Consider the following 25,424-nt stretch of genomic DNA (forward strand, 5'->3'; position numbering starts at 1 on the left):
TTAGTGATATATAAATAAATGAGGCCGTAGACAACACCTATAACCATTACCAATCACACCTAACATCCAACTTTCTGAATCTGAGATGTAAGATATGTGGAGTCATATTAATTATTATTTGGTCAAAGATATAAATCTGTGGAAAATTATGTTACAAAAAATATATTGATCTGACCAATATCCGTTTCAATAATTACCATAAAAGTGTTTGATAAAAATCTAGCTAGAGTTATTACCATTACAAAGATGACCAAGAAAACTTATATAAACACGTCTCTAAATCACCCTCAAAATGAAAGAAAAATACTGAAGGAGAAAAATTAGAATGGAAAAAGCAACAATCATTTTCGTCATTGTTCTCCTAATTTCTTCATGTAAGTAATCTAAAACTGTCATTTCTTTTCAGATGTTAAATAATTCATTATATATGTGAATATTAATACATGTTTAATCAAATCTAAACTTGCCTTTTACTTGCAATATTATATTGATCGAATATATTCTTTTTCCAAGAAACAACAACTAGAGAAAATGATGAAATTTGTAACTAGTTTATATGAAAGATTTTTACACTACAAAAAAATGAAATTTATTAAAATTAAGCAAGAAACTAAGAGAAGAACATTGAAAATGATTATAACTGGTTACATTTTTTTTTCCACCTCCCCCCTCCCGGCCTTTAATTTAATAGTACACAATCATCTGGTCTGATTGGGTTTGACTTAAATTTAATTATTGTTACATAGACATGATAATGAGGAGTGAAGGTCAATTTCGATGTAACAAAGCCGAGGACTGTGATCCTCGTGGTTGCAGAGGATATACACATGTAATATGTAAAGACCACAAGTGTACTTGTGCCCATGGTGCTGTTATTGGCGATCAATGTTTAGGAGTTCGTGACTGTATTCTTGATGGGTGTCCACCAAACAATCGCATTATCTGCCAATTTGACGTTTGCACTTGTGTCCCAAGTTGATTTAGTTGTCTCCAATAATTGGAAAAGTTCTAGATGTATGTCTTTAATTATCTAGAAAATTATGTTTAGTAATCCAACTAATAAAAGATAAATCTAAAAGTAAGATAAACTTATAAGAATCAATTTGTTTATTTAAGGATACATGCATACATCTCTTATATATTAATTCAGAAATATAACAACATTGTTTTGTAGCCACGTGTTACCATGAAAATAAAATTCAGAATTCTTTGAAAAATATGTTGGTTCATCTTAACTTATATTATACTTTTTATTAAACTAACTATTAAATTTATAAATAGTGTACAAAAAATATTCTCGCATTTTCTTTAAATAAAAGCTACGGAATTGCCTAATATGATGAACGTATATATGAAAATTACTGATTATAAATAATAATTTTTTGATAATAATTTTTTGTATCTTAGCTTTTTTTGTTTAATTTTATATTATTAGAAGATATTAAACAACCACATTAACCATATATGTTATATTTTGAATTTTTAAAACGACTATAAATTACTAAAAACATTAAATGCCTCACACTAAAATTTTTTGATCAATGGTTTAACTTTTTTTTTTGGTAATAACAATATACAAATGATTATAAATCGTATGAATATGAAGTCTCATTTACTAGACATTCATATCATATATTAATATAGTTTAAAATTAAACTATATAACATAGAAAATACTTAAATATGATAATTTCTAAATTTGTATTAAAAAGGTATTGAAACATTAATATTTTAATTTTGAAATTTGAATTAAAAAATCTCACATTAGAAAATTCGTGTTTATCATATGAGTATGAATTCTCAATAAGAAATATTTATTTTAAAATATACTATATATCTACGTCCATGTAATTGAAATTTAGTTATATACCATATAAAATAACTAAAATTATTGTTTTGATCTATTTACCAAAAAAGTATCGTAAATAAACAAGATGTATTGTTTTGATTTATTCTTTTACTCTAATTTATTTATATACATAATACGTAAATGAATACAAATAAATAATAATAGATAAAAAACTATTTTTGTATATAACATTCATTCCACGCATGTCTTAAGCTAATATGGGTAATAATCATATAATCAACTACGTCTGTGAAGTGTGAACTAGTTTTTTTGCCACGATAGCCAAATTGTGAGATGATAAAGAGACAAAACAACTTTACTATGCATATTAACATTTGGGCTTATTTGCCAAATAACCAAAAAAAAGTAATTAGATTTTTAGTAAGAAGTTAGAGAGAAATAGGAAGATAAATAAGGAGAGAGAGTTTTTTGGTTATATAAGGTTTGTGTTTTTTTTATGGTTGTAGGGGCAAATTTTCCTTCATTAAATTTTTAGAGTCACTTTCATCTATTGTCCAAAAAAACACTCACTTTTATCTTTGCTCTAAACATAAATCAATATTATTAAAAGGGAAGGATTTTGAAAAAATCTACCTATGAAAGTTGTTTGGACTTATTACTTTTAAATTTTTTTGGACTTACCCTGTATATTATAACAATAATTAACAACTTTTTTACCCTATAAACCCCCGATTATTACTCTAACCATACGAACTGTATACATTATTATTTATACATAACCACTAAAACCGATTGCTAAACCACCCTACCCAAACAAAATACATTACATGAACCAAAACCAAAGCACAACCTATTATAACTGTTACGTTAACGAAATATTCACTTCCCTCATATACTACCATCGATTACAAAACACGTTACATGTAAGACACTACACTACATAAAAGCTTTATAAAAGATTTGGGTGTAAGATTATATGATTCAAATACTAAATTTCATTAGTGAAATAATCTTCAAGATTATATGATTCAAACACTAAATTTAATAATTATGAAAAGCAAAACAAAACCAAACCCGCGCTTTCAAGCGTGGGTCAAAATCTAATTTTCATTAAACATATAGGAAGAATCCCAATCACGAATTAATATCATTAGATTTTGTCTATAACAATTTATTTTGATGGTATTTAAAAGTAATTACTTTTTCCAAACAACTTTTTGGACAACTCAATCCACACAAGTTATCTCTGATCACGGTTCCACGTTAAATCACTCTGTTAATCGCCAACAAGAAGCAATTTAATGTGTAACGCAGTTTCTTACGTATAATACTGCAAACAGACATCAAAGTCCAAAAGTGTTGGTTCTCTTCTCCAATCGGTTATTACACATTTGCACACATAAGTATGTTCTCACTTGTATCAATCAGCATTTAAGTATGTTTCTTGATGTAGTAATATGAAAAACAGAAGCTAATACCTTGCTTGTATCATGTTAAGGAGAGATCAATACTGTTATGTTATTATGGTTAAAGAAACTCGTTAGGACGTCTAGAACCATAATGAAAATGTAGGGGTAAAATGTATGAATGGAAGAAGTTTTGAGGACAATCAGCAAAAAGAGACGAAAAGTATGATGTAAAAGCCAAACAAATATAAAAAAGTGTGAACCAATTTGTAAAGAACCTCAAAAAGGCAAAAGTCTCCTTTTTCACAGTTTAAAACTTAGATTCTGCAGTAGCCCCTTCGTGAAGGAAGGTATAAAGATATACTCGAATAAACCGAAAGTCAGAAAAAATAAAACTAAAGAAGAATATTATCATCTGCCGTTGCCGCGCGCCATTATTATAGCTTTCTTTTTTTTTTTTCTATCATATCACAGCTTATATAAAAAGAGGCATCCTCACAACCAAATGTTTTATATCAAAACCAAAACAAGAATCATAATCTCGAATCACACAAACACAACTGCCTTTTGTTTGTTTCCACTTGTAAACTGAACGAGTTAACACAAAGAGAGGAGAGTCTTCTGTAAGAAAAGATGCAGAAGGACACGGGAATCGCACAAGATCAACAACATCTTCCACCAGGTCAGGATTTTTATGTGGTTTTATTTTGTTTGTAAGTTTGAGAGATAACAACGAATCAAACATTTTTCTGAAGCAAATTAATTAAGAGATATGTAGTACTTACCTCTCTTGGCAGGATATCCAGCTGCAGTAGAGGTCCCTGAACTGCGGGGACAACAAGACAAGAACAAGAAGCTCGAGACAAAGCAGAGAGGAGACAAAGGCTTCATTGAAGGATGGTAAAACTTCAAGAACTGAACAAGAAAACAGATCAAAGACTCTGTTCCTGTGTTTTTCTAGCACTAACTCTTGTGTTTGCTTCTTCCTATGCAGTCTCTTTGCACTCTGCTGCTGCTGGATTTGTGAAATGTGTTTCTAAGGAAAAAAAAGAACACTACTACAGTGTGTTAAGCTTCCTTGTGTATCTATTAGTGGCTTTTAATATTATCACCGAGAGAGATTGCAGGGACTATATAGTAGTTTAATCTTAACTTCCTATACTCTGGGTGGTGCTTGTATGCATTGAAAGAAGATTATTACCATATATCAGTAACTTAAGTGTTATCAAATTTTCTAAGTTGGTATACGATCGACCAAAAATCAAACAAACCAGATTGATACTGGGTTTATGCTTGCCCAATAAAGCGGCTCAACATTCAAAGAAAATCCAGTATCATAAAAGTCATAAAATTTTGGGAAACCAGATTTTGAAACAACTACCTACTTCTTAGCAAAAACTAAAAACCACATTTTCTTGGTTTCCTTAAGCAATGTATGTATGTACGTGATTTTTTTTTGTTTTCTTTTTGTTGAAATATTAATATACATATATATATATATATTTATGCATTAATATAGTATAGATAAATAAAAAGAAATTAGTGATAATATAGTAACTATTCCAAATTACTAAGAATCAACAAAAATTTTTGTCTATCATCTATACTATTAAAGCAGAATCCTTCTTATGATTATGCCCCTGAATTTTTTTAAAAATTACAAAACATACCATAACTTTTTTTAATATCTTTAATGATCTACAGAAATTTAAAGCCCATTGGATAGATCCAAATTGAACCATTGTTAACCCATTAGACTATTTTGGTTAAAATATATTTAGTGAAAATCATTAAAAAAGATTGTTTTATTTTTTATACAGGAATTATACATTTAAGAGATAAACAAATATATTAACCCATTATGCCAATTTGTGTAAAATATCTATACTTAAAATCATAAAAAACCTGTTTTATTTTTATTGAGATTATACATTTAAGAAATAAACAAATTAATATATGTGATATATTTAAGAATTAAACAAACAACGGATTTGCAGTCCTATATGTGTAAACACAATTTAACTAATAACAAATAAATTACATTACAATTTATAAAAATAAAAACCATATTAGATAATAAACTATTCAAACACATACTCGCACTAATTAGAATTACAATTTATAAAAATAAAACCATATTAGATAATAAAATATTGAAACACATCTAATTAGAAATAATATTAAAATTGAAAAATGACATTTTAATAGATAGAATATCCGCTTTTTAAAAGGGCGGGTCAGTATCTAGTTTAAATTTAAATCTAAAACTACAAAATAATCTATATTAGTAAAAGAAATTTAAACCTTGTTAATAATTATAATATTTTTATTTAAAATAACTTACAATCACATTTAAAAAGAATAATATTTATAACACAGCTTAATTTTACTTAAAACACTAATAATTAAATATGGGACAAGAAAATTATTTATCTCATACCTGACGCAAACATCTAAATAAATTATAATATATATATATTTTTTAATAAATTATAATATTAATATAATATCAAACGCATTAGGGATGGTTTGGTTTAGTTTTGATTTCAATTCAGGTGGATCTAATTAAGATTGTATTTTAGCAGTCGTGTGTGCCTATGCGAGGCCTAGAAGAGGTGAGCTAGGCGTTTGCACAAATGAAGACGCTCCACCAAGCCTCACCTCGCTTTTGCAGCCTCAATAGCAGTTTCATCGATTCTTGCAAAAAATTTGCAAATATAAGCATATGAAATTTAGGTAATTATAGTTATTAACTTAATTTCCACTTACATTTTACATTACACATTAATTATGATAAGTATATATATATATATATATATATATATGTGTGTGTGTGTTTACCTCATGTTTTTACAAAACTTAATTACATGTTAATTTTTTCAAAAAAAAAACTAATAAGCTTAACTATTGAATAAAGAAGACTAACCTTAAGTTTTCGTAGTGCTTACATGCTATAGGAAAAGAAGATACTAAGAGAGCCACGTCATCTCAGCCACGTCAGCAAGAGGAAGCAATTATATAGCTTGAGAAAACAGAAGTTAGGATCATCGAAAAAATATCAAGAAAGTTTGTTATCTTCTTCGCATCTTCTCTGGTTTGTTTCTCTGTGATTTTCCTAGAAAATCACCATGGATTCCTCATCCTTGCTTTTGAGTTGTTTCTACATGTAAACTCTTGGCAGGAGAGAGAGCGATTCTTTGTGTAATACATTGGATCGAATCATACGAGTTACTGTTCTTCTTCTACTTTCCCTGTTACGTTTTACTGTATCAAAGGTATCAGAGCCAGTCGAACCTCGGAATCAATGGCAGGCGTTGAGTTCCAAGTCTTCGAAGGTGTTTCCTGCGATTTGCGTCCTTGGATTTCAAAGTTGGAAGATCAATTTGCTTGTGATGACTACTCGGATATGAACAAATTAGCGTTAGCTGTGTATCTTCTTGGAGGTAAAGCAGAATCTTTTGTTCATCAACGAGAAGAAATCAAGTATTTTGAAACTTGGGACGAACTAAAGAGTAGCTTGATACGTATGTTTGGTGAACGAGATGATCCGGAACGGATCAGATTGCAGACGGAGAGGGACGTATCAACGCATAATTGGTTAGTGGCACTTAAGGTCAGGAAGGCCGATGTGATTCAAGAGATGACGATGCCTAATCCTGCTGTTTCAGAGTCGCAAGTTCAGTCCTTATCAGTTTCAGCGATTCACATACGAGATGAAAGTGATTTAACTACCAAGATGGAGTCGACTGGTTTGACTCTTGATGTAGATGTGAATTCAGAGGATCCAGAGCAGATTGAATCGCTAGTAAACGAGGTACCAATTTCTCTTTTGGAACCATGCCATAGGATAGGAAGATTGGAATATGTGTTTCTTGAGAACAAAAGCTTGCAATTACATGGAGATTTTGACAAACTGAGAGTTGATGAGTGGAAATCTCCAAGGGTAGAACACACATACGTTTTGGATGTTGACATGGGGGAAGAATTGATTCAAAAATCAGCAGATGCTGAGGCTGAGCTAGTTGCACACCACTTGTTTGATCTTTTGCTTCAAAGGGTTGGTTGTAAAAGGAAGCAACCGAGGTGTCACAAGAACTGGAAATTTAAGTATAAAATGGAGGACCTAGGGAGATTCCTGCCACAAAATGATCATTATACATCTATGAGAGTAAAGCACCAAACCTCCAACAGTCTATGTGCTAGTGATCATGTGGGATCATTGGAGAAAATGAGCACTTGTGGTCGTTGGAGAAGTCAACAACAGTCATGGTTCTTCAGTTCTGAAGCTCACGTTGAGAAAAAGATAGTACCCTTCTCAGACTTGGGGAAGAATCTCGTTCAGTACCAGTCTGATCCTACATGTCCCTATCCACCTATCCTCATTGATACGGTGATGGTTAAAGTGGCAGAGAGTTTAGCTCACTGGAGTAAACAGAAGTGCTCATGGTTGTTGTTCAAACTGAGATTGATGTTTCCTTTACAATGTGAAAAACTCAAGGCTGCTTGGGAAGAGGAATCAGGTACTAAGCAGAGCTACAGGGGAAATGAGAGTGAGCTTCTTCTCTTCGGAAACTCAATAATACCGGTGAGATGGTTTTGTCAAAAAGGAGATTATCGGATGGTTGGAGACCATATCTACAATGAAGAAGTTGTTGTTAGTGTTGTGACTGTAATGACAGAAACTTCAGTTCCAATGATCGTGATCATGGCAAGGGATGACAACACGTTTGATGCAGAACAGCCAATACTCAACAAGACAGTGGTGTTACGAACTGACCACACACACTTATATCTGGAGCAAATAATTCTGGATTGTCGAAGCAAGTGCCTCAGGTTACATGATGGTAACTGGGAGAGACGGTTCTGCAAGAACTGGATGTTTAAGTTCAAAGTTATTGCAACATTACGAAACAACAACACGAGACCTGTTACGCAACCTGTTTGCACACGAGGCTGATACACTGGAGATACAGGAGAAGAACTTTCATGTTGCTGGCCTTACTATCACTGGCCAGTAGAGCACTTAAAGAACTAGACAACAGACGTACCAATGGCCAGAGTAGTGTCAAATCTTCATTTCTGCTGCAATTGTGGACACGAGTTGTTGGTTCTTCAAAACCTTGTGGTCAAGGTTTTCTCAAAGAGGGAGGATTTGCTATAGGAAAAGAAGATACTAAGAGAGCCACGTCATCTCAGCCACGTCAGCAAGAGGAAGCAATTATATAGCTTGAGAAAACAGAAGTTAGGATCATCGAAAAAATATCAAGAAAGTTTGTTATCTTCTTCGCATCTTCTCTGGTTTGTTTCTCTGTGATTTTCCTAGAAAATCACCATGGATTCCTCATCCTTGCTTTTGAGTTGTTTCTACATGTAAACTCTTGGCAGGAGAGAGAGCGATTCTTTGTGTAATACATTGGATCGAATCATACGAGTTACTGTTCTTCTTCTACTTTCCCTGTTACGTTTTACTGTATCATTACACCAAAAAAAAAGTTTTCGTAGTGCATGGACGTGATTGCTCCTCTTCGCCTCCTCGCATGTCTGCGTTTAAGTAAAATAGTAATTAATTAACAAAAAAACTTCAATTTTAGATTTTTTTTGTTTAGTTATTTTAATTATATTAAACATAACTCATCTTTCGAATTGGTTATTTCGAGTTGGTACTAACTATATGAAATCAATTCCCCTAAAAACATACCCGTGAATTTTTTTTCTTAATGATGAATAATTATGCTTTCGTTAACTATGAAAAATATTATACATCCGACAATTTTATATGCCTTATGCAGATTTACGTTTGACTGCATCACCTGAAATACCTTATAAGAATGACAATTAACGGTACTCCTTTCACCATACTAAAGATCTGTTGTAAGTATTTTTTCTATAAATCTGCGTGATTTCGTCTTTAATAAAATTTGAAACTCATACTTCATGATGTAAAATCATTAATGAACTTTTAGTCAAACCGCTACACTAAGAAGACTTTCATGCACATCCATAAATCTAGGTAGCTATTTTAGATTTTGGACTGTATTTTTTGGGGGATCTAATATCGGTTACAGACAGATTCTTCAACACCTCTCAATGGTAGTTTCTTTACATGGTAGTGAGGAAAAGTTTCCTTTTAATATCCAGTACGTCGACGATGACGTTGTACCTTGATTCAGATCTCCATTTTTCATTTAGATCTATTGAAATTTGGATGTATGAAATGTTTGGTTGACGTTGTTAGTTGATCTTTATGCATTGGTTTTCATAGAAGAATTGAATAAAACCAAATATCTCTTTTTATATCAAATGAGAATTTTTTCGAATTTAAACATCTGCATCACTTAATTTGGATATTCATTCCGGAGAAACTGGGAGAGTATATTGCTTGCAAGAACAATTAGCAGTTTGATTCGATTTAGAAAAAAAAATTTAAACTTAGAGAAATGGACTATTACTATGAACGTCTCAGGGTGAAAGTTTGCTTTGAATTGCAATGAAATAGAATGATTGCAAGCTCAAAAATCTTAAAAAAGATATTTGAAGTTTACTCATATTGATGATAACTGATCATGAAGATCACATTTAATGATGAATAAAGTACATAAAAAATGTGCATATTTGTATAGATACGGAATAGAGATGTATTCAATTGGTCTTTGTATATTAAAGTACAGGCCAAGTTTTTTATGTTTCAAGCGGGATAGAATCAGTCTAACGGTCGGTCTTCCCATCAAAATTTGGAATGATGAATGGAATCTATAACATGGACTATTACTATGTACGTCTCGTGGTGAAAGTTTGCTTTAAATTGCTGTCGAGATCATAAATCTTTCAAAAGATATTTGAGGTTTGCTCGCATTGATGATAATTGATCATGAAGATCGCATTTGATGATGAATAAAGTATATAAAAATGTGTAGATATGGAATAGAGATGTATTCACTTCGCCTTTGTATATTAAAGTTTAGGCCAAGTTTTTTATGTTTCATAGCGGGATAAAATTCGTGTAACAGTCGGTATTCCCATCAAAATTTAGAATGGACTCCGTATCATGGACTATTACTATATACGTCTCGTGGTGAAAGTTTGCTTTGAATTGCGATGAAACAGAATGACTGCGAGGTCATAAATCTTTAAAAAGATATTTGAGGTTTGCTCGCATTGATGATAACTGATCATGAAATCGCATTTGATGATGAATAAAGTATATAACAAATGTGTAGATATGGAATAGAGATGTATTTGATTTGCCTTTGTATATTAACGTTTAGGCCAAGTTTTTTAAGTTTCATAGTGGGATAGAATCCGAGTAACGGTCGGTCTTCCCATTTGGAAGGGAATCCGTAACATGGACTATTACTATGTACGTCTCGTGGTGAAAGTTTGCTTTGAATTGCGATGAAACGGAAGGACTGCGAGATCAGAAATCTTTCAAAAGGTATTTGAGGTTTGCTCGCATTGATGATAATTGATCAAGAATATCACATTTGATGATGAATAAAGTATATAACAAATGTGTAGATATGGAATAGAGATGTATTCAATTCGCCTTTGTATATTAGAGTTTCGATGAAGTTTTTTTTGTTTCATTTCGGGATAGAATCTGCGTGATGGCCGGTCTTCCCATCGGAATTTGGAATGGAATCCGTAACATGGACTATTACTATGTACGTCTCGTGGTGAAATTTTGCTTTGAATTGCGATGTAACGGAAGGACTGCGAGATCAGAAATCTTTCAAAAGGTATTTGAGGTTTGCTCGCATTGATGATAATTGATCAAGAATATCACATTTGATGATGAATAAAGTATATAACAAATGTGTAGATATGGAATAGAGATGTATTCAATTCGCCTTTGTATATTAGAGTTTCGATGAAGTTTTCTTTGTTTCATTGCGGGATAGAATCTTCGTGATGGTCGGTCTTCCCATCGGAATTTGGAATGAAATCCGTAACATGGACTATTACTATGTACGTCTCGTGGTGAAAGTTTGCTTTGAATTACGATGAAACAGATGGATTACGATAGAACAGATGGATTACGATCAGAAATCTTACAAAAGATATTTGAGGTTTACTCACATCGATGATAATTTTGGATTTAGTTTAATGCAAGTTTAGATATAAATTTAATGCACAAAGAAGAGAAAAAGGACACAATCATAGACATTTTAGTCCAAGCATCCTCAAAGGAGCTAAGAAAATAAAGGTGCCAAATTCGAAAATATTCAAGATTGTTTCTTGAGTGAAACAAGGTAACAAGGTTCATGAAGAAGAAAACAGCTACCTGTTAAGAATTGGAGAAAGAAAAAAAAACATTTTAGATTGGTGCATTTGCCCTATAGAGATTTCTTTTGGAAAAAATCATATGGCAGAAAAGTTTAAGGGGGAAATGGAACATGTTCTTGAATCACCAAGTATCAGGAACTTGGAAACTTGAGTTACCTGTGATCCGCTAAGAAGTCACCATAGTGGTCATCATCGGTATTACGGTGGTTGAGGAAAACATTATAGTAGTAACCAATGAGATCCTTCTCACTTCTCCTTGGCAAAGCCTTTGAAGCATACTTCCAAAACCCATCACAACTAGACAAAGGATTTTTTTTCACAAGAGATTCAAACTTTTGCTCTTCCTTGGCCGTCCATGATTTTGATCCCACCTCACCCATTTCATCAAACTTCCAAGTATAGAAAGCACCGTCAGTTTCCTTTTCTAGAAGCTCCCTTGCTTCTTTAATGTGTAGCTTCGCGCAATCGACTGATCCTGGAGTAGCACAAGTGCAAGAGTTTGATCTCCCTTCGCCGACTTTTTTGTGGTGATCTTTCTTCTTTAGGCTATATGTTGGCCAAACAGCCGTTCCAATCCACCTAAGAGTGTCGGAATCTCCGGGACTACCGTAAAACTTCCCCTTCTTGGTAGGGGCAATCCAAATAGGAATTTCAGCCTGGAAACCAGGACCGACAGGGATGACTGGTTTGGTTTTGCTAGAGCCAGTGGATACACCTTTGAGGGTCTTGGCGCCAACATCTTTACGGTTTGGTCGCTTTGAAGCAGCAGCAACAGTTTGTCGTGAAGAAGAGGAGGGATGTTGTGAGGATGGAACAACTTTTTGGCGTTTCTTGTCAACCCTTGAATCAATAGTATTCTCTAACGATCTTCCAGGAGGAGCTGTAGAGACTGCTGCACCATTACTCAGAGGCTGTTCCAGTGTCCTTTTGCTCTGGCAAGAGATAGATATTATAACCGTCAGAGCCACCAAGACAAATGTCTTTTTGGCTGGTAGGCATTGGCATACTAGTCACCAATGCCTTGTTTCCATCTCTTTCAGACAACTCTCACGAGCTGTCTAGACTCTACTTATCGCACAGATATAAAATCTCAAAAGCAATGGCTATTTTCAAGCATCCAACAATAGTCCGCTTGAAAGCGGACTATTGTTGTCTTATTGCCCAAGATATAAAATCTAAAGTCAAAAAGAATATATTACCTGGAAACGCCTGTCATTATCACCATGTTTAGCAGCGCCAACAGAAGATTCTCCTATGGGTATAAATATTTCTGGAGGCATGGGAAAAAACTTTAATTAAAAACTATATTGTTTCCCTATTATAATTCTCACTCTGAATCTACGAGATCTAATCTCCAGCCACACTACTTATTACTGGAACCATGTGTACGGTTCCATAGTGCAATACTCGTGGTGATGAGTAGGATGATTGTTTAACATCAGAGTTTAGGACTTGCCCCCAGGTTTTTCAATCATATTATATGTACCAAAAAAAAATCATAATACATAGCTCATGTTGTGATTTACTAAAACATACCAAATTTTCCAGAAGATCTTTTGGTCTGATTCTGAGGAACGGTGCGCGGCGTTGAAATCACTTTCCTTGCCCTCTTCAAAGCCAAAGCTTTCTATTAATAGAAAGAGTCGGCATGGTCATTTAATTTAAAAAATATAGAGAAAACAACTGAAGATACAGTCAGTATCAATAGGTATTATCACCAATATCATACCTGGTAAGCCTTAAAGGATTTGGTGTAAATGCTCTCAAATACATCTGGATGCAATTCAAAATACTCCGTTAGGTACTCTTGGACTGATGTGTCAACAATTTCCCTGATTTTTGGGTTTCCTAATTTCTTCTTTTTCCAGATTATATGTGACAAATATATTAACAAAAAAATCACTATTTTTTAAACAGATATATCATTGCCAAAGAAGAGGACCACGATCAATATAGTCTTATGTACCTTAGTTTGACCTACAAACTCAGGCTTTGTAACAACAACTGCGACAATGCAAGTCAAGCCTTCCCTAATATGCTCCCCACTTAAGTCTAAGTCCTGAAAAAAAAAATTATATTACCATCAGACATGCCTCCCCTGGAAGACAAAACTAGTTAATGATGTGACTGCACTGGTCTTATTATACCTTGACATACTTCTTCTTTTTACCAAGGGTGTTGATAGTTCTTGTTATTGAAGCTTTCGCACCATCAATGTGTGTTCCGCCATCAACGGTGTGGATGCCATTGGCATATCCCAACACTGTGTCTGAATATACATCTATATACCTGTTATACAACAACATTGGATGAGATCAATAGGATCTTGTTCAGAGTAACTAAGACAACAGGAAAAAAAAAAAAAGAAACATACCATTGAAGCGCAATGTCGATTTTCATATCATTTACCTCCTTTTTGAATCCCATCACATCATGAAGTGGTCTCTGAAGAGAATATAAACATCAAAACAACACATACAAAAAAAAATGTTAACAGACAATAATGTCTCACCTTATCACCAATTAGCCAAGTGATATATACACTAGCGCCTCCTCCACCTTTTACACAGTCTTTATAAAGGTTGTCCTCCTTTTCCATAGAAGCTTTAACCTGCGCACATTAGCATAGAGCCTTTAGGATAGACCCAAAACACAATCCTCTTACTCAATTGCAACAAGAAACTTACCACTTTGACATCTTTCCGTGTAACCTTTCTTACAGTTCCACAAGACATTGCTGCAAATTTACAAAATTGATTGGTCTCTCAAATCCAATTAACGAACACAATAAACAACTTATTAAATCGATTTATATGCAATTTTTTCTGAAAAATACACAATGAAATGATTGATCATCCACAAAAAGAGTCAGAACAGAGAGATTCTGATCTAATATTCAAAAAGAGCAACCAAACATGTATTAATTGTACAAAACAGAGCAGAATCAAATCAGATTTTGAGACTTGGATCAAATTCAATTTCAAACAAACAACACACACAGAACCAAATCAAACAGCACAACATATTCAATATGTCTCAATTACATCATTACCTATCGACACTTTAATCGAATCAGAAAAATACGCGAGAAAATCGAGATCGAGAGAGAGACACACAATAAGAGAAACCTTACTAATATGAAATCATGAGCGATGTTCCTTCATTTTCCCAGAAAAATTATGAAACCGTCAGTTATTTATACGGACAAAACAACGAAAACTATGTACAAAAACAAAGTTCCCCCATAAGCACTGAGCCAAGGACGAACAAAAAAAAAGCAAAAACTTATTTTACAGTGTTTTGCCTCATTGTTTGAAAGAGAGATTCAAAATCTATATACAGTTTTTAACTTTTTATACCCAGCGGTAATTATTAGATATGCTTTCACTTCTCTAATTAATGAATTTATTTATTAGAAAAAATAATCCTTTTTTTTTGACGACTAGAAAAAAAAAATCTTTAAAAGAAGGAAAGAAATTGTGATATATCCGTGAATATTGTTAAGATCTAGTAACTATTTTCTAATGTTCAGAGAATATTCTCTAGGTTTTTATTAAGGAAAGATATTATCAATGATTTCCTAATTTATTGACTAGATTATGTTTTAAAATATAATGTTTAATGATAATTCATATCATCAATATACTAAATATAAGGTTTTGGAAAGAAATTGAATATCAATTGGTTTTGAATCAAAAATCTCAATATGATAACTTTTAACATGGTACATGATCACTATAAACTCGATTACATGGACATATGAAAGACCATTCGCCCATTATTTGCTTATTGTCAATTGGTTTTAAAATAAATTTTTGAAAAATTTAAGATGACGAAAAAATAAAGTTTTGTGTTCCTAGTTTTCCAGGAATTTAAATATTTTTGTTAAGAATAATCAATAGTTCTTATCAAACATTGTTTTATCAAAATCATATGGAGGGTGATTGGTTGGGCGGTAGGAAGTGACTTTAGCTTTAATTTTTATCTACAACCTTAAATACTATCAATCATGCACTATGTTATTTTTTAAAGCTACAACCAAAGAACTAAAGCTACAGTAAAAACATACAAAAAATGGTTGTAAAAATCTTATTTTCTAAAGCTCCATCTTTTTAGCTGTAGGAAATTTTAATGCTACATCCTTTAAAGTTAAATCAAAAATTTTTATAGACTAAATTCTAAAGTATATATTCTACAGTTACAGCCCAACCAATCACCCCCATGATATGATTTGTATGTTTAAGATGAACTCAAAAAACTTATAGCAAAACACTTGAGCAATTTAGTTTTTTTTTTTACAGCGAACGGCTATTCTATTACTCAAATTTGAAGTGGTCTAGGTAACCAGACCGGAATAGAACAACATATGTAACAAAGTTCCCTATGAAAAAATCTCGCAATCTTAACTAAAAAAACTGAAATTTTATTTTGTGCTCTTGGAAAACATTTAGTTTTGTAAAGAGATCTGACATATTTTATACTATCGTAAAAGATTAATACTACACTTAGGCTCAGATCCTTATGTTCTAAAAGAATGTTCATCTACCAAGTATAGTTTTGCAGAATACACAAACATATAATTATCATCGATCGATTTTAAGTTAGAAAATCGAATACCTTGTAATGGATCTAGCTTTGTTCCAGGGATACCTTGTCTCTTGGAATGTTTGATATGTTTTATGTGGTGTTCTTAGGTGTTGTGGCTAGAGAATGCTTGTAAAAATAAATCATATTTATAGTGAAAATCTTAAAACCCTAAATATGTAAAAGACATTTTTAACCATATAATTATTGGGCTTAGGCCTTAAACTAATATTAAGCCCAATTATTTATATTTAGAATATTATGATTAGGTAACAAATATTCCAAATTACCAGTCAAACAAAAAAAATTTTAACTATCTTTCACAAAAAGAAACAAAGTTTTCTTTTCCAAGCTTTTTTCAGCAACTGACTCCCGGTGTTCAGGCTCATACTCTAGCAACCATTAGCTTTCTTAAGTAAAATGTTGGTCAGCTATGGCTTTAACCTCTTCATATTCTGCCTCGATGATTATGGTAGTTTAAATATGATTATCTGGGTTTGTTTTATATTCATTTTCTAGTTTATGTTATCGGTTTTCTGAAACATTAACATCAGCGATATTTACCGGTTAAGGTTTAGATCTTTGTTTAAAAGTTTTTTCAATCTTTACTTCTCTGTTTCTTAGACCAACCGCAACGGTGAGTCTGATATGGCTCGATTTCTTATGTGTTTTTTTTTATTATTAGTTTTTTTCTTTTTTCTTCTAATTGAAAAAAAAAATTTAAAAAAAATAAACTAATCGTGGACCGCCACGTATCGTGGAGCCCGCGACACAGTAACAATACTCCACTTGGATCAATTCTTAGGTTCGGACTTTTCGATCTCGATCCGGCACAGAAACCAACAAAATCAATATTTTAATATTTGTTTTTTTTATGGATTGCACCTACGGACTCGCGTTGTATGTGCTCTTAAGATTTAATCGGCTCAATATTATTTTATTGATAATTTTCTAGTAACCAATCTAATAGTGACACATGGCAGTACTTTTGTCAGAATTGCTTAGAAGACTAAAGTTCGATGAAATATTCTACTTTTAGCATGTGTCATGTGTTGGGATCCCAACATTGTTAACTCGTAGAAAAAGGTTGTACTACATGAGAGCCGTAAGAATAAGTGGTCAACTTATCAAATTATGACATACGGGCCACGGAGCTAACCATACATTAAGTGCACTCTTACGAAAGGATATGTTTATCTCAACTGTGCGAAGCATGTTTTTCTTTTTTTTTATAACGCTGATTTATCATGATCTTACAATTATGATAGAGGAAATATTACATAGACGATTCGACAACCGACAATACTACCTGCCTTATGAAGACCTACGCCTAACTGCATCACCTGAGCCGTCCTATGAAGATCCACGCCTGGCCAGATTTACTTGCACCATGTTGAAGATCCCTTGCAAACCTTTCCTCTATAGTCTGCATAATTGTTTAATAAACCGCTCTCTCCGGGACGTGAAACCTGGATTTCCTGTAATCTGCAATAAATTGCATAGTCTGGGATTTGAACCTCAGACCTGGATGTAAAAGCCTTTAAACCTTAACCAATAGGCTACGGTGCTTCCACAAAGCATGTTTTTCTAGTCGCAACAACATGATGGATCCTAAAGACTTAAGAAACAATTTATTTCAATTTTCTCTTCGTATCGCATTCCATAAACAACTCATTACTTAAATACACAAAAAAAGTATCAACTGAATAACTTCCAACTAAAGAACATGTTGAACAAGTGGGAGACTTTCCATTAATATAGTAATATGTCTCCGATTAAAATAATCTAAAGATGACGTCTCCAATAGGTGGAGAAAAAATATACTTTCACAAATCTCCAGGCGTTTCCTGTTATATGTCGAGATGCTGCAGATTTATCCTAGTCGCTGCATTTTTTATGAGTTCTTTCCGGACATCAACCTGAGATAAAAAAGATCAAATGCTGTCTTAAGTTTTTTACCCGAAAGAATAAACAAATATGGTAGAGTTGGTAGCCTTACCCGAGCATCCATAAGATAGGAGAAAGTCATATTCGCTTCTGCTATGTCATCAACAACGAGTTGCTTCAAGATCCTTGTTTCTGGATTCATCGTTGTTTCCCAAAGCTGCTCAGGCATCATCTCTCCCAAACCTGCAAAATAAGCAAAATGATATTAGCAATTAAACTCTTGATTTGGTTATATGTAAAAGACTCGGCCTACACTAGTTTTTTAAACATTTTTACCTTTGAACCTTTGAGTGCTGTAGGAAGCGTTTGCAGGGAAGTCTGCTGTAATCTTTTTAAGGTCTGCATCATCGTAGCAATATTGTGCTTGCTTTCCCCTCTCAACCTGCTCGTTTTTCAAAGAGAATAATACATTTAAGGATCTAAATTTAAAAAATGCGGTGAAGATTATAGTTTATATTACCTTGAAAAGAGGTGGAACACCAACATATATGCAACCAGCATCAAACAAGGCTCTCTGTCAAAACAAAATATTGAAGTTAAGTTGACATCTAAGATAAACTCTTCTATGGGACATTTTTTTTTGTTTAGTACTAAACTAACTTTACCTGGTATCTGAAGAAAAAGGTTAGCAGAAGCGTCCGGATATGTGCACCATCAACATCTGCATCTGTTAAGATGATAATCTTGTGGTACCGCAAGTTCTCCAACTTGAAATCTTCTCCCTGAAACCAGTAATTTTGTGTTTTCCACATATACACAAAAGAGAAGAAAGGAAAGAAAAAAAACAAGAGATGGGAAAGAGATTATTACTATGTCACCTTTTCACCAAGGCCAAGGGCAAGAATCAGATTTTGAATCTCTTCGTTCTTATACATGGCTGCTTCATCCTTTCTTTCAATGTTCAGAATTTTACCTCTCAAAGGAAGAATCGCCTACACATATCCAAAATATGGCTTCTGCATTATAACTACTCCCATATAATTCATATCAATTTAACTTTCCACAATGGCTGATATTCTCTATAGTTACAAACTGAAATATAGAGGTAGAAGTGTTGATTACCTGAAAACGTCTGTCACGTCCCTGTTTTGCACTGCCACCAGCAGAATCTCCTTCGACTATAAAAATCTCTGGAGACATTACAAAGATACGTCACTACTTGACTGAATTAGCATGTGATACAGATGTTAACATAGTTTAAGCATACGTTTGACATTTCATGTTTAAGCTTTCATCAATTATACAAACAACATTTTAATGCTGGCCAATACATACCAGATTCTTCAGGATTTGTTGATGAGCAATCAGAAAGTTTCCCAGGAAGCATACCTTGTAAGCGTTAAGGGATTTGGAAATAATTCTCTCAAATACATCTGGATGCAATTCCAGATAGTCTGTGAGATACTCTTGAACTGACTGGTCAACGATTTTTCTCACCTCTGGATTTCCTAATCTTGTCTGCGAGGTGGAAGGGAGCATCATGAGACAAATTATATTAGTAGGGGTAAAGAGATCATTGCTAAAGAGACGCTCATTATGAGTTCAAGTACCTTTGTTTGACCTTCAAACTCAGGATTAGGAATCTTGACTGAGACAATGCAGGTCAACCCCTCTCTAACATGTTCTCCACTTAAGTTTATATCCTTCTCCTGAAACACACAGCCAACAAGATTATACACGTACTAAAAGTTAAAAAAGAACACTTTAGGAAGTTAGTGCAAAAAGCAGGATCTTTGCAATACAGACCTACTATAATGTATATGTACAGCTTTTTCAAATTCAATCCAATTCATGAAGATGAGAATATAGTTCTCTAGCTACATAATCTCAGAGGACTCTTTCTAGTTCAAGCAAGCTATGATCAAGAAGAATAGTAGTTGAAAATAGCCACATAAGTTAAATTGGTTACTGGTTTGATACCTTAACTGCCTTAGACTTTTTTGCAAGGGTATTAAGGGTCCTTGTTAATGAAGCTTTCACACCTTCGATGTGTGTTCCACCATCAATAGTGCGAATGCTATTGGCATATCCCCGCATTGTGTCTGAATATGCATCTGAGCACCTGGTACAAAAATGTGATAATCCATAAGATCAGACCCCTTTAAAATAGCCATATAATAATATGTGCTTTCTTGTGATAACAAATGACAGCAGTCTACAAAATAAGATGAACAAAGGTTCAAAGTGTTCAATTCTGTAGGTGTAGTAAAGCTGGGGAGACTACTTTGTAACAGAATATTAATTGGAAAAACAACATACCACTGAAGAGCAACGTTAATGCTGGCACCATTGATCTCTTTCCTGAAGCCAAGCACGTCATCAATTCTTTTCAAGTAATAATTATGATGATGAAAACATATGCATAAGAGTTTCACTAGTCATGTTAGCCTACTTAACGTGGTGTAGATTCTCACCTTATCAGTATTTAGCCAACTAACATATTCACTTAATCCTCCAGCATAAAACTGTTCAGTATATTGGTTCTTCTCAGGATCATCATCCTCGTTTTTGAGAGATATGGTTACCTGCAAACACAAGGATACAGACATTCGATAAGACTTGTCATGGTTGACTTTGTTAAGAGTAAAGAAAATTAACCTTTGGATTCAGAAATGCAAGCTCCCTGATTCGTCCAGCAATAGTGTTATGATCGAACTCAACCGCAGTTGCTTATGCTCCATCCCATCTCTCCAAACCGTAACCTCCAGGGCCTGCAAATCAATAGATAAAGGAAACATTCTAGCTTTATCTTTCTAACAATGCCAAGTAGCTTATGGTTTCACAAATCACTATGGGATATAAAGAAGAAAAAAAACTATTTCAAAAAGTAAAGAAGAAGCAATGTGAGTAAAGATTAGAACAGACCTCAGACAAAGCATTGACAACTGATAAACCTACACCATGTAATCCACCAGACACACTGTAACCACTACTTGTGCCACCAAACTTGCCACCGGCATGTAACACCTGCACAAAATAACAAACATAGTTGATAAATCAGATGATCAAGTACCATGTTAACTAAGCAAATGAAAATATAATAGTAATCTTTACCGTAAGAACAGTCTCCAGTGAAGATTTTTTTGTCGCAGGATGCAAATCAGTAGGTATCTGCAAGAATGACAAAACAAGATTACAGTGTGGTTCACAGTAGATATGAGAAAGGACAGTGAAAACAATAATCCATTGGTAGCAATGAGAAGGTGTAACATATATCACATACCCCACGCCCATCGTCCATAATACTAACTGAACCATCTGCGTGCAGAACAACATCAACTTTTGAAGCATAACCAGCTTGAGCCTCATCAATAGCGTTGTCTAGTATCTCATAAACCTAGGAAAAGAAGTTACATTATTAGAGATCACATCAACAGCCAATAGGGAACAAGGGATTTTAAATGGAGAAACATTTTACATACAAACCACGAGGTCCAGTGCTCCCTATATACATCCCTGGGCGTTTCCTGACAGGGTCTAATCCTTCCAGCACCTAATGTATGTATAGTAGGAGAGAGGTCAATAACCAAAGCAACAAGAATGTGTAATGATGATTAAAAAAAAAGAAGATTACTTGGATTTGCTCGGAGCTGTAACCCTTAGACGTGGCGCTGCTCTCTTGGAAGGACTCGGTGGATATGGTTGATGACATAAAGGACCTCGTTGAAATTGCATTCCTTTGTATCAGCCCTTGACTCAAAACCTTGGCTAACTGAAAATTTATCCTGAAAATAGAAAGAAACAAAACTCAATTAAGCAACCGAGGAGTAACGCTAAAGCTTGGCACTTTAGAACGCTAAAGCCAATGTAGAACGCTAAAGCTTGGCACTTTCAGTAACCCAAAGACAAGACTAACAAAACCCATGAAAAAGATCGTATCTTTCAGTATCGAGAACAGAGTATACAGGAAGTTACCATCGCGAAAGCTTGGCACTTTGAGTAACCTGAAGACAAGACTAACAAAACCCATGAAAAAAGTTTGTATCTTTTCACAGTAACGAGAACAGAGTATGCGAACCTAATCTCTTATAATATATCTCGTTGAGCTGAAAGGAAAAAGGGAACCGAGAGGAACCTGGGAGTTGGGGAGAGAGATGAGCAGTGACGGTGAAGAGAAGGAGAGAGTGGGCTCGAGAAAAGACGCGGACGACGAGAAGCCATTATCCGCCAAAGCGCTCTCTGAACAAGGCTCATCGTATGGAAGGAAGAACGAACTCTGAGGTTTTTCGGTTTTCTTTTTTCACTAAAACCCTATAAGAATTTTTTTGCTTTGGCTCAAATTTAAACGGTTAAGTAGGGCTGGGCATCATTACTAGATACTCGACTTATACTTCAGACTTGATCCGTATTCGCCTTGAAAAACTAACTAACAAATCAAAAAAATTTACTATTTGCAAAGACAAGACAAATATCAAGTATTGTTTTCCTTTTTGGTACTTACCATACTCGTTCTATAAAATACTTGTTAATTGCTAAATAATACTTGTTATTTGTAAAAAAGTTTGGAACATCGAAATAAAATGGAAGAATATTGAGTTTTATATGGTCTTTCAATATTTTGAACGCTTATTTTTAATTTTTATCTATTTTTAAAAAAAATTCATGTAATTTTTGGATGTTAAAAATTTAAAATATATATGTTTTTTTGTATGTAATCAAGAGATAATTAATTGGTTTAGCAAATAACAAGATAATGCAAATTACTTGCAAGTATCAATTTTTTTTTTAAATACTTGATAAAACAAGTACTTATTTCAAGTAAGTCAAGTATCAAGTCGCAAAAAAATTACTCGGACAAGGTAAGTCAAGTAGCAAGTAACCAAGAATCGACAATTACTTGCATCGTGCCTGCCCCTAGATATCTATATTAATAAAGTAGAAGAGAAAAGCTCCACATGCTGCCACCTCATCTCTCCTATCTCCATATCGTACCACGTGTCGAGCAGAGACAACTTCTTCTTTACTCTTTTGCTTCGAACACACGATTTTCTCTTTCTTTTCTCTTTGGACTTTCTTAGGCTTTCTATTTATTTATTGAGCGGCCCGTTTCTTTTTTAAGGTTAGCTATATCGTCTTCATCTGAAAGCCATCAACTTCTATCGTCCCCAATCACATATTCATGTAACGTCTTCCATGTTTATTAAAATGAAACTTTAATTCAATCATTAAGTTTCACCCCACCTCTCTTCCACTCCGTCTCATTTATTCTCATTAACAATCGGTGTTTGTAACATATCCAAGGTCGAGTTATAAATAAGTGTTTTGGAGCGATGAAGATCTGCGCTATTGAGATTTAAGTTAATAAGTGGGTTATTATCTCCTTTTAGAAAAGAGATCAATTCCACCAGTTTATCTATTTCTTTGCTTCAAAGAGTTTAGACTCTAAACTTTCTATATTTTGATTTTAAAGAATAAATGAAAAGAAAAAACCAAAAAGAGGTAATTTTGATTTGCCCAAATAAGTCCATATTGCTTTAACTGTCTTGAAAAATTAGTAAAACATATATAAAAAAGTACATATCACTGATATAAAAGCACCAATAAAATAAAATATATTCATAATCGTGTATTGAAAAGTACCAAAACATAAGTTAAGGTCCTAAAATACCTTATAAATTACATTCAAACAATTTCCTTTAATTTTTCTTGCAGTCCCATGAAAAAAAAAATCTCATATTTACAGATAACGCAACTCAAAAAACGACAGAACAGTATATATATCTATCACCCATTCCCTGCGAAAACAAAACAAAACAAAAATATTCCACTACAACCATGAATTATATAAAATTCATGCAAAGCTTAGCTATGACTCATTTAGTTATAAAACAACACTCCATATACAAACTTTGCAATAAAGAGCACAAATATCTTGGGTTAGTTAAACCATATACTGTTTAACAATTTAAAATTAAAGTTATATTATTACTAAACCCGAACGCTACATAACAACTAATACTATGAAAGTCTCTTCAAAATAAACACAATATGAAAATAATACATAGTCTTGATAAAAAAGAACCTGTAAAACGTTAAAAAAGGCAATTCAATACAAAAAAAATAACTCCAAAAAATTTAACACCCATGAATAAATGATCTTTAAAACCAAAGTTAGAAGAAGGCAATTAATTCATCTTTTTAACCTCACCCTATATAATACGTTTCTACAATACCTTATGCTCCCACAAATACTCCAAGAATGAGTAACCAAACACTTATATCTCATCGGCTGTCACATCAAACAAGTTGTTCAGGTGAAAACCCAAAGCAAACACTACTACATCCACAGATCCAACACACAATAATCCATCATTGATTTTTAGCTACCATCTATCATCGACAGCGAATGTAATTTTAATGACTTAATAACTGAGAGCATGGAATACATGTTAACATATCATGATATTTATTACCTCGACTCAACATTCCTCATTGAAGAAACTATCGAATACGTGATGAATGAAGTAAGAGACGTCAGAAATATCTTAGTTAATGATCTTCAAGTTACTCTAATTATCAAAGACTATAACCAAAACGCAACATCAAGACTAGACGTTGATCTGATCATCACCGATCTAGAGGGTAGTAATAGGCCTCCAACTACAGAGAAAGAAAATGATATATGCGTTGTATGCTTCCGAAATTACAAGGATGGAAACAATCTTTGCTCTCTTACTTTCGGCCATAATTTCCATTTTGCTTGCATTAATCAATGGATTCGTACAAAAAAAAGTTATCCGGTATATAAGAAAGTAATCTATGATGCTAGCTTAATTAAAAAGTTAAAAAGAGTTTATTGGATACTAATTCTAATATCATTTATGTCCTATTATGTACTTTGATTTTAATTTTTAAAAATAATTATAAATGATTTGTCCTCATTAATATATATTTTTATTTCTCACCATTGTTTTCTCATAAAAAACAACAACAACAACTCACTTTTATACAAAATTCTATAGCTTAAAATATAGCTACATCAACTAATACAAATTAGACCAAAAGACAATCACTCCGCGCGTTGCGCGGACACACCACTAGTAAGTAAATAAAATTAATCTCTACTAATAAAAGGGAGCTTTTGAGGCTCCATAGGGCGTCCACATCAGCGGAAAAAATTTCTCCCGAAAGATGACACGTGGCATAAAATATAGTTTTACATTTTAATATTAATTATTTTCGAAAATTGTAAAAAATATGTAAACATACATCATTAAAAAATGGAAAACTACATTAAACATATGTAAGATTACTATTTTTCACTCTACTAATAAAATGGAGTTTTTGAGGCTCCATAGGGCGTCCACATCAGCGGAAAAAATTTCTCCCGAAAGATGACACGTGGCATAAAATATAGTTTTACATTTTAATATTAATTATTTTCGAAAATTGTAA

At 33.2% G+C, this 25,424-nt stretch overlaps 2 protein-coding genes and 2 long non-coding RNA genes across 4 annotated transcripts; 2 read left to right on the top strand and 2 right to left on the bottom strand.

Annotated features, from left to right (window-relative positions):
• Positions 1-218: 218 nt before the first annotated feature.
• Positions 219-1,120, top strand: LOC103855551. The gene is made up of 2 exons (XR_630726.2): positions 219-374; positions 747-1,120. It is a non-coding gene; the product is annotated as an uncharacterized LOC103855551 (long non-coding RNA).
• Positions 1,121-4,241: 3,121 nt separating this feature from the next.
• On the bottom strand, positions 4,242-14,639 carry LOC103855554. The gene is made up of 13 exons (XM_033289145.1): positions 14,551-14,639; positions 14,186-14,235; positions 14,011-14,109; positions 13,873-13,943; positions 13,646-13,787; positions 13,465-13,557; positions 13,228-13,356; positions 13,035-13,125; positions 12,698-12,768; positions 11,655-12,430; positions 8,698-8,756; positions 6,142-6,166; positions 4,242-5,912 (listed from the first exon to the last, which is right to left on the bottom strand). The coding sequence occupies exons 2-13, from the start codon at positions 14,231-14,233 to the stop codon at positions 5,873-5,875; spliced, it is 1,644 nt and encodes a 547-aa protein (XP_033145036.1). The 5' UTR covers positions 14,234-14,235; positions 14,551-14,639; the 3' UTR covers positions 4,242-5,872.
• Positions 14,640-16,760: 2,121 nt separating this feature from the next.
• Positions 16,761-25,208, bottom strand: LOC103856825 (DNA gyrase subunit B, mitochondrial). Its single transcript, XM_033289218.1, is given in 21 exon segments — positions 16,761-18,001; positions 18,082-18,212; positions 18,306-18,411; positions 18,490-18,543; positions 18,635-18,751; positions 18,848-18,961; positions 19,092-19,159; positions 19,305-19,355; positions 19,358-19,487; positions 19,580-19,678; positions 19,950-20,091; positions 20,289-20,354; positions 20,427-20,554; positions 20,628-20,698; positions 20,701-20,740; positions 20,895-20,996; positions 21,084-21,140; positions 21,253-21,366; positions 21,448-21,522; positions 21,604-21,754; positions 22,105-25,208. Coding segments are annotated over 21 exon segments (2,004 nt in total). The 5' UTR covers positions 22,224-25,208; the 3' UTR covers positions 16,761-17,932.
• LOC117133086 lies at positions 20,992-21,589 on the top strand. The gene is made up of 2 exons (XR_004456929.1): positions 20,992-21,179; positions 21,223-21,589. It is a non-coding gene; the product is annotated as an uncharacterized LOC117133086 (long non-coding RNA).
• Positions 25,209-25,424: the final 216 nt, after the last annotated feature.

The sequence above is a fragment of the Brassica rapa genome, chromosome A03, assembly GCF_000309985.2.
Source record: "Brassica rapa cultivar Chiifu-401-42 chromosome A03, CAAS_Brap_v3.01, whole genome shotgun sequence".
Classification (NCBI taxonomy): domain Eukaryota; kingdom Viridiplantae; phylum Streptophyta; class Magnoliopsida; order Brassicales; family Brassicaceae; genus Brassica; species Brassica rapa.